Genomic DNA, 15079 nt, shown 5'->3' with positions numbered 1-15079 from the left:
CATCTAAAAAGTTTCTTAAAGGAAACCCACACACATATACACACACATGAAAAACTACGAACAGAGCAAAGAGAAAACCTTGGAGGAAAACATTTACAATGTATACATCTGATAAGGAGTTAACATCCAAGTTACATAAGGCACTCAACTCAAGAGCAATAAAACAAATAACCCAATTTGAAATGGGCAAAGGCTCTGAATACACATTTCTCAAAAGAAGACATAAAAATGGCCAACATATATTTTAAAATACTCAACATCACCAATAATGAGAAAATTGTAAATTAAAACCACAATGAGATAACACCTCATATTTGTTACAACGGCAAAAAGACAAAAGGTAACACATATTGGTGAGGATGTGGAAAAAAGGGAATACTTCTACACTGTTGGTGGGAATGTAAGTTAGTACAGCTATTATGAAACACTTTATGCAGATTCCCCAGTAAACTAAAAATAGAATGACCATATGATCCAGTATTATCTGGTTATATATCCAAATGAAATGAAATTAATATGTTTAGGAGATACCTGCTGTCTCACATTAACTGAGGCATTATTCACAATAGTCCAGAAATGACTCAACCTAAATGTCCACCAATAAATGAATGCATAAAAAAGCAATTTCAATCAGAGCAAAAATTGGCAAATGGGATCTAATTAAACAAAAGAGCTTCTGTACAGCAAAAGAAACAATCATCAAAGTGAACAGACTATGTACAGAGTGAGAAAAAATTTTTGCAATCTATCTATCTGACAAAGGTCTAACATCCAGAATCTACAAGGAACTCAAACAAATTTACAAGAAAAAAAAATGATCCCATTAAAAAAGTGGGCAAAGAACATGAACAGACACTTTTCAAAAGAAGACATTCATGCAGCCAACAAACATGAAAAAATGCTCAACATCACTGACCATTAGAGAAAGGCAAATCAAAACCACAATCAGATACCATCTCACGCCAGGCAGAATGGTCATTTTTAAAAAGCCAAGAAACAACAGATGCTAGTGAGGTTGCAGAAAAAATAGGAACACTTTTACATCGTTCGTGGGAATGTAAGTTAGTTCAATCATTGTGAAAGAATTCCTCAAAAATCTAGAACCAAAAATAGCATTTGATCCAGCAATCCTATTACTGGGTATATACCAAAAGGAATATAAATCATTCTATTGTAAAGATTCATGCACATGGATGTTCATTGCATCACTTTTCATAATAGCAAAGACATGGAATCAACCCAAGTGTCAATCAATGATAGAAATGATAGACTGGATAAAGAAAATATGGTACATATACACCACAGAATACTATGCAACTATAAAAAGGAACAAGATCATGTCCTTTGCGGGGACATAGATGCAGCTGGAAGCCATTAGCCTCATTAAACTAATTCAGGAACAAAAAAATCAAACACTGCATGTTCTCACTTATAAGTGGGGGCTGAACAATGAGGATACATGGATACATGGAATACCAAAGGCTGGGACCTGTTGGGGGTGCAGCATGGGGAGGAAGAGCCTTAGGAAAAATAGTTAATACTAGCTGGGCTGAATACCTAAGTGATGGGTTGAAAGGCGCAACAAACCACCATGGCACACATTTACCTATGTAACAATCCTGCACAACCTGCACATATACCCCAAAACTCAAAACAAAAATTTTAAAAAATAAATGACAGCATAAATAAAATGTGGTATATAGACAAAACAACATATTATTTATCCTTTAAAAAGAGGGAAATTTTGTCACTTGGGACAGCATGGATGACCCTGGAGGACACTATGCTAAGAGAAATAAACCAGGCACAGGAACACAAATACTGCATAATCTCATTTATAAGTGAAACCAAAAACAATCAAACTTACAGAAGCAGAGAGCAGAATGGTGGGTAACAGAGGCTGGGTGGTGGAAGGAATGGAAGTGTTGGTTAAAGCGTACAAGGTTTCAATTAGACAGGAGAAATCAGTATTTGAGGAGACTGAAAAGTGCTGAAATAGTGAAAAAGATGAGTAAACAGCTTTAAGATTAAGAACTCCTAATTATTAAAGGGTCCTATTGTGAGAGTAAAAGGCATTAGGAAAAAATATCCGCAATACATATCAACTACCAAAATAATTGTATTCCAAATACACTAGAAGTTCTTACAGCTCCAAATGAAGAAAAGTATACCAAATGAAACCAACCAAACAAAAAAATGGAGGTGGGCACAACGGCACACACTTGTAGTTCCAACTACTTGGGAGTATTGCTTGAGCCCAAAAGTCTCAGTCAGCCTAGGTAAGACCCCAATTCTTCTTCTTCTTCTTCTTTTTTTTAAGACAGAGTCTCGCTCTGTCACCCATGCTGGCTCAATCTCAGCTCACTGTAACTTCTGCCTCCCGGGTTCAAGTGATTCTCCTGCCTCAGCTTCCTAGTAGCTAGGATTACAGGCATCCACCATCATGCCTAGCTAATTTTTGTATTTTTAGTAGAGATGGGGTTTCACCATGTTGACCAGGCTGGTCTTAAACTCCTAACACCAGGTGATCTGCCCGCCTCCACCTCCCAAAGTTCTAGGATTACAGTTGTGAGCCACCGTGCCCAGCCAAGACCCTATTTCTTAAAAAAAGGAAAAGAAACATAATGAATGGGAAAAATAATCAAGGGATCTGAGCAGATGTTTCACAGAAGAGAATATTAAAATGGCCAATAAACGTCATAATATGCTTAGTCTTATTAATAATTAGGGAGATGACAATTAAAACCACCGTGCAAAGGAGAGCTCAACACAAGTGCCCCGAAGAGTGAGGACAAATGGGAATGCACTTGCAATCCTAAAACTGTCTCTCTCCAACTCTTACCAACACAACCTTTACAATGTAATGCCTACTGCTTCACTTCACCCTCGCAAATTTCATGCCACTTTGCTTCTGACCAACTTCAAACAGGAACCACGTGGGGAAGAATTTTCCAGGAAATGTAGTTCCCAGGATAAATGTGTTGGCGACTAAACAATCCAGCACAATGACATATCATGACACACTCACAAGACCTGATAAAATTAGAAAATATTGATATGTACCCCAAAACCTAAAATGCAATAAAATAAATAAATGGGAAAAAAAAAAAAGAAAATATTGATGACACCAAATGTTGGTGAAGATGTGGAACAATTTTTAAGCATTGCTAATGGATATGGAAATTGATAGAACTTTATTGGCAAACTTTGGTATTATCCACTAATGACAAACAGATAAAATGTAATATTCAACAAAAAACACACCTATAAAAAGTTCACGGCAGCATTCTGTATAATAATGAATCATCAAACAAGCCAAATGAAAATATCAAAGGAAAATGGATAAACTGTGATACAGTCATACCACAGAATCACAGAACTCAACATGAATGGAACTACCGTCATATATTTAATTGACTCATTCAGATGCAAAATAATATAATGCATGATTCCATTTAAGTTTAAAAACAGACCAAATTAACTCATGTTAGTGTATATTTTTGGAAAAGTTATTTGGAGGGTGTACAAGGGGACAACCGGGGTCCTGGCAGTGTTTTTTTTTTTTTTTTTTTTTTTTTTTCCCTGAGACAGAGTCTTGCTTTGTTGCCCAGGCTGGAGTGCAATGGTACAATTGGCTCGCTGCAACCTCTGCCTCCTGGGTTCAAGCAATTCTCTTGCCTCAGCCTCCTGAGTATCTGGTATTACAGGCATGCACCACCACACCTGGCTAATTTTGTATTTTTAGTAGAGATGGGGGTTTCACCATGTTGGCCAGGCTTGTCTCAAACTCCTGACCTCATGATCTACCCACCTCAGCTTCCCAAAGTGTTGGGATTATAGGTGTGAGCCACCACGCCCAGCCCTGTTTTAGTTATTAACACAGCCATGACAAAATGGGCATACTTTCTTTATGCTAAATTGATTTAACCACACGCTTATGATTTGTGTACTTTTCTGTGTATGTATGAGCATAAGTCATATGGACGAAGTCTGTATAAAATCCTGTGGGTGACACAGAAGAAAAAGGATTAAATAATAGTTGAGAATTAAAGAGAAATCTCAACAAGGAGATGGCAACTGTGAAGGGTGAGGCAGAAAGTGAACTGTGTTCACCAATCAGAGAAGAGGGAGAAAAGCATTACAGTCAGAAGAAATAAACAGAAACAAGCTTGAAAACCAGTCATTTATTTTCGCTGGAAGGAAAGGGATTTACTGGGGTAAACAACAAAATGGGAAGCAGTTGGGCGCTAAATCTTAGGAAATCTCTCTGCTTAAATGGATTTTATTCAGCAGACAGTAGAATAAATCAATCTCTAAAATTATTTATAGCCATCTGTATTACGGGATAGTTTCCCTGGCAACAATGTGTGAGGTACATTGGGGGTGAGCGAGTGACTATGGAGGTGACAAGAGCTGGATGTTGAAAAGTAATGTGAACCTGATGTTTAAAGTGGTGTTGCCACTCATGAAGGAAAGAAAATGACATGACCTTTGACAACACAAAGGAGATAAGTGAAATGAAGAGACCACTCATAATCACAGCTGAAGCCCAGTTATTGGGCCCCTGCTATGTGTCAGGCACTGTACAAAATATTGTATGTGAATTTCCATATTTCTGCCTCACAGTACAGGATGATTGAAGGATGACAACTTTCCAGGTGATATTTCACTTAATATCATGACAGTCCTGCACGTTAGGTATTATTAGTCTCAATTTACATCTGAGAAAATCAGCTAGAAAAGTTATATATGCCATGTTACAGAGATAATTAGCTATACAGCAAAGGATTCAAACCTATGATTTATCAGGGTCCCTGAAATAAAGTAGATACTTACTAAATCAATAATGAATAAATAAATAATCATTGAATCAATAATTGGTTAAATGGCTGATGATGACTGGATTTTTGAAGACAACATATTCTGGGCTAAGACATAATACTGCAGGGGAGAATAAGAGGTTGTATATTTTGAACAATCCAGGGATCAAAAATTTGATTTTAAAAAATCACAGCATTGGCCAGGCATGGTAACTCACACTTGTAATCCCACCCCTATTCGAGGATGAGGCAGGCAGATCCCCTGAGATCCGGAGTTTGAGACCAGTCTGACCAACATGGTAAAAACCCATCTCTACCAAAAACACAAAAGAAAAGTTAGCTGGGCATGGTGGCTCACACCTGTAATCCCAGCTACTCAAGAGGCTGAGGCATGAGAATTGCTTGAACCCAGAAGGCAGAAGCTGAAGTGAGCTGAGATGACGTCACTGCACTCCAGCCTGGGTGGCAGAGATTTGGTCTTTAAAAAAAAAACCACAGCATCATAGAATATTGGAATCGAATTGTATCTGAATTTTATTAAATATGATTCCAAGAGTCCAACTGATTATTAGTTTATTCCAGAGAGACTTTAGGGGATTTGGCATTTAAATTCTAACTGTAATATTCTTGTAAAGTCGACATCTAGAACTAAAATGAAAAAGCATACCTAGAATTCTAATAAAAACAGAGTTATATGATATTGCCAAGAAGCCTAAGTGCTCAGTACTTGCCTGCTCCTGAAACACAACCATCCATCAGTGTTGAGTAGGTAGAAATCATTCAACCTTCCACATAAATTTGCCCCCTACATTCAGACTTTTCTACAGAAGCTTCATCTACCGCAAGAAAAGAGGAGTTACCTTCAATCGATTTTCCTTTTCCCACACAAGGGATTGAATGAGGGTAAGATGATTCAGAAAGAAGATACAGACAAGTACTAAAGGAATGAAAATGCCAGAAAACATAAAGAAGAAATCATGATAGTATGATGGATAGGGAAATCTCTGAACAAAAACGCTGACATTGCTAAACAGCGTTTCTGCCGCTTGGCCGCTATGATATCGCATGATGGCTTTATCCAGGGCGTGTTGCACAAACAGGAACCCTTCACTGATGTACCCTAAATGAGAAAACAAAGACTGATAAGTACAACAGACCAAAAAAACAGCTGAGCTGAACAAAGAGGAAGGGAATTAACGTATGTAATAAGGTTCTTCTGATAGTCCACATTTCAGAGCAGCTACCATGATTTTGCCACACAAATACATAATACTTCCTAAAATGATCCTAATTACCAGCTTATCAAAAGTGAAATATTGCAAGAAATTGGAGAGCTGCTTTTTGCAATTTCAATTAAATGAGAAGTGAATTAGTTATTGGATAAAGACTTTGCTTGTGTATCCCAGACAGTTGAAGAGAGACATGAAGCTCATACAATTAAGTGACATTAGTGAGTGATGCTGAAGTGCCACAACTGAATGACATAGATGAGCTGATGTCTGATAGTGATAATCCAAGTGTGGTCCTTTGACAGAATGCAAATAGTTTCTTACTGGTACATGAATTGAGTACAGAAATTAAGGACAAGCATTTAAAACTTGCATAGAAATTTAGCATTGCTGTAACATCTAAAATTTTTTTATTAATTTACATAGCTCCTTTATGAGTGTTATTCCTGTGTCAGAAACACATATTATGCATATTTTCTCCCCTAGCAATCTTGCCTTTTTATTTCTTTAATAGTGTCTTTCATATGAGAAGTATTTAACTCTGATAAAGTCCTATTTATCCATTTCTTCTTCTTTAAATTTTTTTCACAAGTGCTTTTTGTGTCCTAACAAATCATTGCCTACCCTCAAATCATAAAAATATTCTCAGCCAGGTGTGGTGGCTCATGCCTGTAATCCCAGCACTTAGGGAGGCCAAGGCGGGCAGATGATATGAGGTCCAGGGTCCAGGACTGGCCTGACCAACATGGTGAAACCCCGTCTCTACTAAAAATACAAAATTAGCCGGGTGTGGTGGTGCATGCCTGTGATCCCAGCTACTTGGGAGGCTGAGACAGGAGAATCACTTGAACCTGGGAGGCGGAGGCTGTGGTGAGCCGAGATCACATCATTGCATTCCAGCCTAGACAACGAGAGCAAAAACTCCGTCTCAAAAAGAAAAAAAAAAAAAAAAAAAAAAAAGATACTCTCATTCATGTTGCCAGAGAGGCTTTATCATTTTAGCTTTAGGATCTTCTTGAATTAGTTAATTTGGTATAGGGTATAAGGAAGTGATCAAGATTCATTCTTTCCATAGGAATACCAAATTATTCCAGCAAAAGTTGTTGAGAAGATTTTCTTTCCCCAGTGAATCATACTGGCAGCTTCATAGAAAATCCAGCGACGGTATGTGTGTATTTCCACACATTCTCTTCTTTCTGTTCGTCTGTCTGTTTTTCCTCACACCTATAATGGCAATGTCTTACGTACTGTAGCTTTACAGAAAATCTTGAAATCAGGCAAGATACGTCCTCTGACAGTGTTCTTTCCCACGATTATTTTTCCTAATCCAGATCCTTTCCATTTCCATGTAAATTTTTAAATAAACTTGTCAATTTCTTCAAAAAATCAGGCTAAGGTTTTTTGTGTTTGTTTTTGGAGACAAGGTCTTGCTCTGTCACCTAGGCTGGAGGGCGGTGGCATGATCTAGGATCACTGCAACCTCCACCTCCCGGGCTCAAGCAATTCTCCTGTGTCATCCTCCCTAGTTACTGGATTATAGGCTCACACCACTGTGCTTTTTTTTTTTTTTTTGTAGAAATGGTGTTTCGCTGTGTTGCCCAGACTGGTCTTGAATTCCTGAGCTCAGGTGATCAGCCCGCTTCAGTCCCCCAAAGTGCTGGGATTACAGGCATGAGCCACTGCAGCCTAGCCCCTGCTGAGATTTTGACTGTGTGTGTATTGACTCTGCAGCTCAATTTAGAAAGAATTTACATTGTAACAATTTTGAGTCATCCAATCAATGAAGTTAAAATATTTTTATAATTTATTTCCTTTAAATTTTTCTTTTAGAAGTGCTTTGTTATTTTTGATGTAGGCTTATTATAATTTACTTTCATGTATTGTACTTGTAAATATCTTGGGATTTTATTACATTGGCGCATTGGTTGCAGTAGGTTTTGTTTTTATGTTTTGTTTTGTTTTGGTAATTTCTTTTATCTGTATACATGATTCTGTCGCCTGCAAAGAAACGTAATTTCTTTCCTTCTTTTCTAAAATTAATGTCTTTTTTCCCCTTTTCCTGGTACAATTGAAAACTTCCTGTAATATGCTGAATAGAATTGAGGAGAGCAAACATTCCTGATATCAGGGGGAAAATGTTCAATTTTATCAGTAAGTTACAATTTTTTTGCAATGTGCTTTATCAGATTGAAGAAATTCATTTTTTTCATACCTTGGGTAGGAAGACTTCTTAAAATATACTCTTTGGCCAGGCATGGTGGCTCACACTGTAACCCCAACATTTTGGGAGGCAGAGGTGGGTGGATCACTTGAGACCAGGGGTTCGAGACCAGCCTGGCCAACAGTAAAACTCTGCCTCTTCCAAAAATGCAAAAATTAGCTGGGCATAGTGGCACATGCCTGTAATTCCAGCTACTGGGGAGGCTGAAGCAGGAGAATCACTTGAGTCTGGGTGGTTAATGTTGCAGTGAGCCGAGATCACTCCATTGCACTCAAGGCTGGGTGACAGATGGAAACTCTGTCTCAAAATGAATATTTATTTATATATAAGATATACAAATATAAAATTTTATATATATATATGCTTTTTATCTTAGAAAATAATGGTCTTTGCAGAATAGTTGCAAAGGCAATACAGAGAATTCCTATATACTATGCATTCTCAATGGGGCCACAGTATATGAACAGATCTATAGTGTATCTGTGGTATTAATATTTCATGGGGGAGTAGATATGGAGAAAATGTCTAAAGATTTCCTTAGAAAGGTAATAAAGATTGAGAAATACTATTATATATCCTGCATGAAGCCTCCCTAATATTACATCTTACTTTATCATTGTACATTTGTCAAAACTAAAAAAAAAAAAATTGGTGCAATAGTATTTATGTTTTATACAAACTTTATTTGGATTTCACCTGTTTTTCCTGGATGTCTTTTTTTTTTTTTTCGGTTCTAGGATCCCATTCATAATACTGCACTGCATTTAGTTGTCATGTCTTCATAGTCTCTTCTGAGCTGTTAAAGTTTCTCATTCTTTCTTTTTCATGACCATGAGAGTTTTTAAGACTATTGGTCAGGCATTTTGGAGAATGTTCCACAATTTGGGTTTAATGTTTCTTCACTAGTAGACTAAGGTTATCATGCAGTAACATAATTTAGAAAAGGCATAAGATTTCATTTCAAATTTTATAACTAGAAAAATAATATTTGAAAATATTAATTTGTTTTTTTGAGACAGAGTCTCGCTCTGTTGCCCAGGCTGGAGTGCAGTGGCATGATCTCGGCTCACTGAAACCTCAGCCTCCTGGGTTCAAGCAATTCTCCTGCCTCAGCCTCCTGAGTAACTGGAATTACAGGTGTCCACCACGCTGCCCAGCTAATTTTTGTATTTTTAGTAGAGACAGGGTTTCACCATGTTGACCAGGCTGGTCTTGAACTCCTGACCTCAACTGACCTGCCTGTCTTGACCTCCCAAATTACTGGGATTAAAGGCATGAGTCACCACACTTGGCTTGAAATTATTTTTAAAGAGAGTAACTAACATACAGCACAATTCTGCCACCCTAACAGAGCAATTATTTTCATATTTGGGTATCTGTCCTGGTTTTATGTTGATGAATATTCAGTTAACATAGCTCTAATTTGATAATACAATTCTGAACTCATTATTATTTTAATGATTGCACAATGTTCTATCAAATTTTATACACACACACACACACACACACACACACACACACACATATATATATATTTTGAGATGGAGTCTCACTCTGTCACCAGGCTGGAGTGCAGTGGCACGATTTCAGCTCATTTGCAACCTCTGCCTCCCAGGTTCAAGCAATTCTCCTGCCTCACCCCCCCCCCCCCCCCCCGAGTAGCTGGGACTACAGGTGTGTGCCACCAAGCCCAGCTAATTTTTTTTTTTTTTTTTGTATTTTTAGTAGGACAGGGTTTCACCATGTTGGCCAGGATGGTCTCGATTTCTTGACCTCATGATCTGACCACCTTGACCTCTCAAAGTGCTGGGATTACAGGCGTGAGCTGCTGTGCCTGGCCCAAATTATATTTTATACTTGTACTATGAATTTACCATGCCTAAGATGGAGGTTATTTCACATTTTTAAGAATTATGCTAATCAATCAGTTTCTTTGGTTGAATAATTTCTTTAAGGTATAATTGCAAAGTTGTAGGTAAAAGCAAAGCACCCACACTAAATCCTTGTAAATAGTAGGCTGTATAAATGGAAAATTTTTATTACTATATTTATATTAAAAACTACTCATTAACCCAACAGGATAACACACAGTTACAATTAATCAGGGTGTATCAGTATCTGCAAATGTTCATTAAGTCATGTAAGTCAAAAGTTCACAATTAAGCTACATGAAAATGTAAAGGCATACAATGGTAATGACCAGGAAAGGATAAAAGGCAATAAAAATATGTTGTTGAAGTATGTAGGATTTTTATTTATTTAGAGATGCAGTCTCTCTCTGTCTCCAAGCTGGAGTGCAAGGGCTCGATCTTGGCTCACTGCAACCTCCAACTCCCTGGTTCAAGTGATTTTTCATATGGGGCTTTGGACACATTTACAAATAACCAAAATAGTTAAAAATAAGCAGCTTCCTGGCCAGGCACAGTGGCTCACACCTGTAAACCCAGAACTTTGGTAGGCTGAGATGGGTGGATCACAAGGTCAAGAGATTGAGACCATCCTGGCCAACGTGGTAAAACCCCATCTCTACTAAAAAATACAAAAATTAGCTGGACTTGGTGGTGCATGCCTGTAGTCCCAGCTACTTGGGAGGATGAGGCGGGAGAATCACTTGAACGCAGGAGGCAGAGGTTGAAGTGAGCCAAGATCACGCCACTGCACTCCAGCCTGGTGACAGAGTGAGACTCTGTCTCAAAATAATATTAATAAGCAGCTTCCATTGCAAGAACAAAGAAACAGAAGTATAAATATGTGATGGCTCATCCTACATGACTGGGATATTTAGAATAAAGATCTGCTTACCAGGACTCCCCCCATTGTCATCCTTGTTTCTGGGTCCCACCGAAGGGACAGACGGAAAGAGAAAATTTGTAAGCCAGCTGCTTTTTCCATAAATATTGTCCAGCATATTGCTCTTCTTGTCATTACTAAAACGCAGGTAATATTTTACCTACAAGGAGCAATTAAGAAACAAACAATATCTAAGAACTCCCCCACCCAAAAATAATTAAAGAATAATCAGATACAAAAGAAAGTTAAAGTACAGCTGGGAACATGTGATTTTGAGGTAGACTGCCTGAGGAAGCTAAAGTATATTCTGGACACCCAGAAGTGAGAACAAATTTGTCCTAAGGCACCCATGCTCTGATGGCATCTCAACTTAAGCCCACTTCCTTTAAATCCATCCTCTGTTAATTTTGTGAAGTTTTTTTATTGAGGTGAGAGCAATAGTTAGATGTATACTGCAGGCTTGCGGTAGGCAAATATAGTGGCAACTTGTACATAATTATGAACTTTTTTTGCCTAAACAGACAGCTGGCTGCATACTGAAATGAAATGTACCAAAAGGCATGATTAATTTATCTTCCCTTTATGTCAGTCAATTATAGTGTTCTAAGAGGAAAATCTCTTCCTCTTTTAAAAACAGATGATAACATAAAGAAGACCCCTATATGAGAATGAAGGAGGAATGTGATAAGATCTAAGTGTGGAGTGCTGCACAATCTAATTATTAAACCAAAAGGTAAATATTAGTTTTGGAGAACCGAGTAAATGTCAAGGTACATCATGCTGAGGTTAACTACCTTTACAAGACAATAAATGGGCCAGGGGCAGTAGCGCATGCCTGTAATCCCAGCAGTTTTGGGGAGCTGAGAAAGATGGATCACTTAAGGTCATGAGTTCAAGACCAGCCTGGCCAACATGGTGAAACCCCACCACCGCAACTGGCTAATTTGGTATTTTTAGTATTGAAAATACAAAATTAGCCAGTTGTGGTGTTGGGTGCCTGTTATCTCATCTACTCCAGAGGTGAGGCAGGAGAATCTATTGAACCTGGGAGGTGGAGGCTGCAGTGAGTCGATCACACCACTGCACTCCAGCCTGGGCAACAAAGTGAGACTCTGTCTCAAAAAAAAATAATAAAAATAAATAACAAAAATACAAAGGACAGCAAATGGACCAAGAGTCGTCAAAAGTCAGAAGGATCAGACCAGAGAAATCAGGAAGAATAGGACGGACAGGCAGAGGTCATAGGTCTGGATGAATATTCATATACTCAGTTATCAAGACAAAAGTTTTAGGGACTTATTCCATGTTCAAGGAGGTAGACCTGTTCCTCCAGGAGCTCAAATTCTAGTTAAGGAAACATACAGATTTACATTGCAGCATAAACTCAGTGATAGAGGCATGGTTAAGGTATTCATGGGAGGATGTAGGAGGGAAGGGGCATATGTGGTCAGAAGAGGCAACACTGACAAAAATTGTACGTCAGTACGTGCAAACCAAGTATAGGGCAGGGCAAGGGAGACCATGCCATGTAGAAGAGGTGAAGTTTCCAATTGCACCAATGTAAATTTAAACTGCCAAACCCAATGTACACATATGAGCCTAGATCAGCATCATGATTTTTTAAAAACCGATTTATCATCGGTTTACCCTGAGTCACCAAATTGAGGGACATTGACCTATACGGAGGAAGTTATGGGGTGGGATGAAAGGATGCCTATTACCCTAGTTAAAACCTGGCAGTCTTCCTTACTTTTTTGTTCCATTGACAACCATCTGTATCCTAAATGCAGAATTTTAGCTCTGTGCTCATCTATATTTTGTACTTTGGTTATTTTACTCAGCACCAGAGACCCCAAGTTCAAAGCCCTGTCCTTGCTTCTTCCCCTTGGTGGGTTGTTATCAGAATCTTCCTTGGTTCTAATTCTTGCAGATGTTCTAATTTTGATTCAGCCTTGTTAAGTCTTAGAGTTATTTTCTTTATCTATAATTAGAAGAGAAATTATGAGATTCACTCAGAAGAAAAAGGAACATTTCATGTTGTGTTCCCTGCTAATGAAGATGCATATGTTTTATTTACTGCATCAGGCATTTTGTCCCAGGAAATGTGCAGTTTCTTTGCCATCATCTCTAGGGCTACAGACAGTTGCCATGTCAGACACAATGGCATAGGCCATGTCCACAATTGTGTTTCCTATGATTCCAGTTTATTAATAAGGCCTGGTAGATGATGAATACAATTCTTTCCTTATCTGCATGAAGCACTGGCTAAATTAATGCACACACACTGAAGCTAGTTAGATCTGGATCCCAATCCCTGCTCTAGTACGCACAAACACTATGATCTTGGGAAAGCTATGGTCTCTCCACTTACAACATGGAATAATGAATGATACCTCTACTTCATTAAATTTCTGGCAACTGGAATTCAAAATATGAGATTTCTGCATTAAACTTTCTCACCTTCAGTGGCAGGGGATCATTGCTATTTTTGAAATCATGGTCAAACACAATAGCAGCCAGAACATTTTCAGAGTTCTTTTTTTGCTTAATGTAATCTTCAAATTCTTCTTCTGAGGAAAAGCCTAGAACTGCAGAGAGACAAAAGTCTAATATGTCAGTTGTCCACATAAAAGCAAAATATATGACAGCTCTTCCTAAATGTAAGATGGGAGACTATTTTACTTGGATAAAAGGCTATCAAAATATTGTTATTAAATTTCAAAACACTATTGCTGAAACACTGGCATAACGAACTAATCGATACTTGAAGCGCATAAAAATGTTAGGGATTTTTAAAAATTTGATCACAAGTTTAAAATCATAATGAATTGTTATAATAAATACATTTAAGTAAATCAAGGGATAAAGGATGCTTCAAACAGTGTTTTGAAAGTTCCATCTTAAAGGGAAATAAAAAAATAGATCCGGCCGGGCATGGTGGCTCACACCTGTAATCCCAACACTTTGGGATAACCTGAGATCAGGGGTTCAAGACCAGCTTGGCCAACATGGTAAAACTCCATCTCTACTAAAAATGCCAAAAATTAGCCAGGCATAATGGTGGGCACCTGTAATCCCAGCTATTCAGGAAGCTGAGACAGGAGAATTGCTTGCACCTGGGAGGCAGATGTTGCAGTGTGCCAAGATCACGCCATTGCACTGCAGCCTGGGCAGTAAGAGTGAAATTCTGTCTCAATAAGAAAAAAAAATAGATCCATGAAATGTATTCAAAATCCTACAGTAAGGGAATCTCTACTATAGAAAATACTAAGATATTAAGGAATGATACCACATTATTGTTTCAATATTTGAGGCAATTACGTTTCAGTTTTTGAGGTGATCAGTCAGTGAATTTAGCCTGGATTAAACTTAACCTAATTGAAATTTTAAAAGGCTGGGGCATCATTTGTATTCTTCTAAGACAAAGTAGTTAGTCATTTAAAATATCTGTTTGTGGAGCTGTACACACTAAAGATTTTCTTAGGAGTAAACATGTAAATTGTCAGTGGCTTCAAAGGTCTGCAGGAGAAAATGAAATGGCTTGTCACAATTCTTCATACAGCAAACCCCAGCTATCTGATTCTCAAAAACTTCCATTGGGAGCCTCATCATTGCCATGGTCGATGGAATAGCTTGAGAACACTAACATCCTCACCAAAGGTACTATTCCAAGCTTCCCGAGTCCCTGTTTCTCAACAGGGCTCACTCCTTGCCACACTTGTCACCTGAACTCCAATGTATCACTAGTTTGGAATCTTAAAAAGACTAGCATACGGTCAGTTCCCTCAGCCACTCTGCTCCACTCATTTACTGCAAACGAATCTATCAAAAACAAAGCAAAACAAAAACTTAACACTCAGCTCCAAAGATTTAGCCCCCATCCTAGACAGTGTCTTTTCTGTACGTATGGATCCTGGATGGAGACCCTTGAGTTTTGAGCCTCCAAAACATCTGCATTTAGGTGAATGTTGTGGTTGGGCACTTGCTTTATATTTGCATAAAAATGAATCATTCCTATA

At 38.1% G+C, this 15079-nt stretch overlaps 1 protein-coding gene across 1 annotated transcript; it reads right to left on the bottom strand.

Moving 5' to 3' along the window:
• Window positions 1-5311: 5311 nt before the first annotated feature.
• Window positions 5312-13974, bottom strand: LOC116526537 (ATP-binding cassette sub-family A member 3-like). The gene is made up of 3 exons (XM_032242899.1): window positions 13521-13974; window positions 11073-11220; window positions 5312-5940 (listed from the first exon to the last, which is right to left on the bottom strand). Exons 1-3 carry the CDS (start codon window positions 13686-13688, stop codon window positions 5657-5659), a joined length of 600 nt encoding a protein of 199 aa, XP_032098790.1. The 5' UTR covers window positions 13689-13974; the 3' UTR covers window positions 5312-5656.
• Between the last annotated feature and the right edge of the window lie 1105 nt (window positions 13975-15079).

This window comes from Sapajus apella, unplaced genomic scaffold (assembly GCF_009761245.1).
Source record: "Sapajus apella isolate SASKATOON/1434 unplaced genomic scaffold, GSC_monkey_1.0 scaffold51, whole genome shotgun sequence".
Lineage (NCBI taxonomy): Eukaryota > Metazoa > Chordata > Mammalia > Primates > Cebidae > Sapajus > Sapajus apella.
The sequence above is the reverse complement of the archived record's forward strand: the minus strand, read 5'-3'. Positions and strand labels throughout refer to the sequence as shown.

Coding starts and splice junctions, on each gene's coding strand:
- LOC116526537 (XM_032242899.1), bottom strand. CDS start 13,688: ATGTGGACAACTGACATATTAGACTTTTGTCTCTCTGCAGTTCTAGGC. Junction 11,221..13,520: donor ATGATCCCCTGCCACTGAAG/GTGAGAAAGTTT, acceptor TGCTCCTTGTAG/GTAAAATATTACCTGCGTTT. Junction 5,941..11,072: donor TGACAATGGGGGGAGTCCTG/GTAAGCAGATCT, acceptor TTTCTCATTTAG/GGTACATCAGTGAAGGGTTC.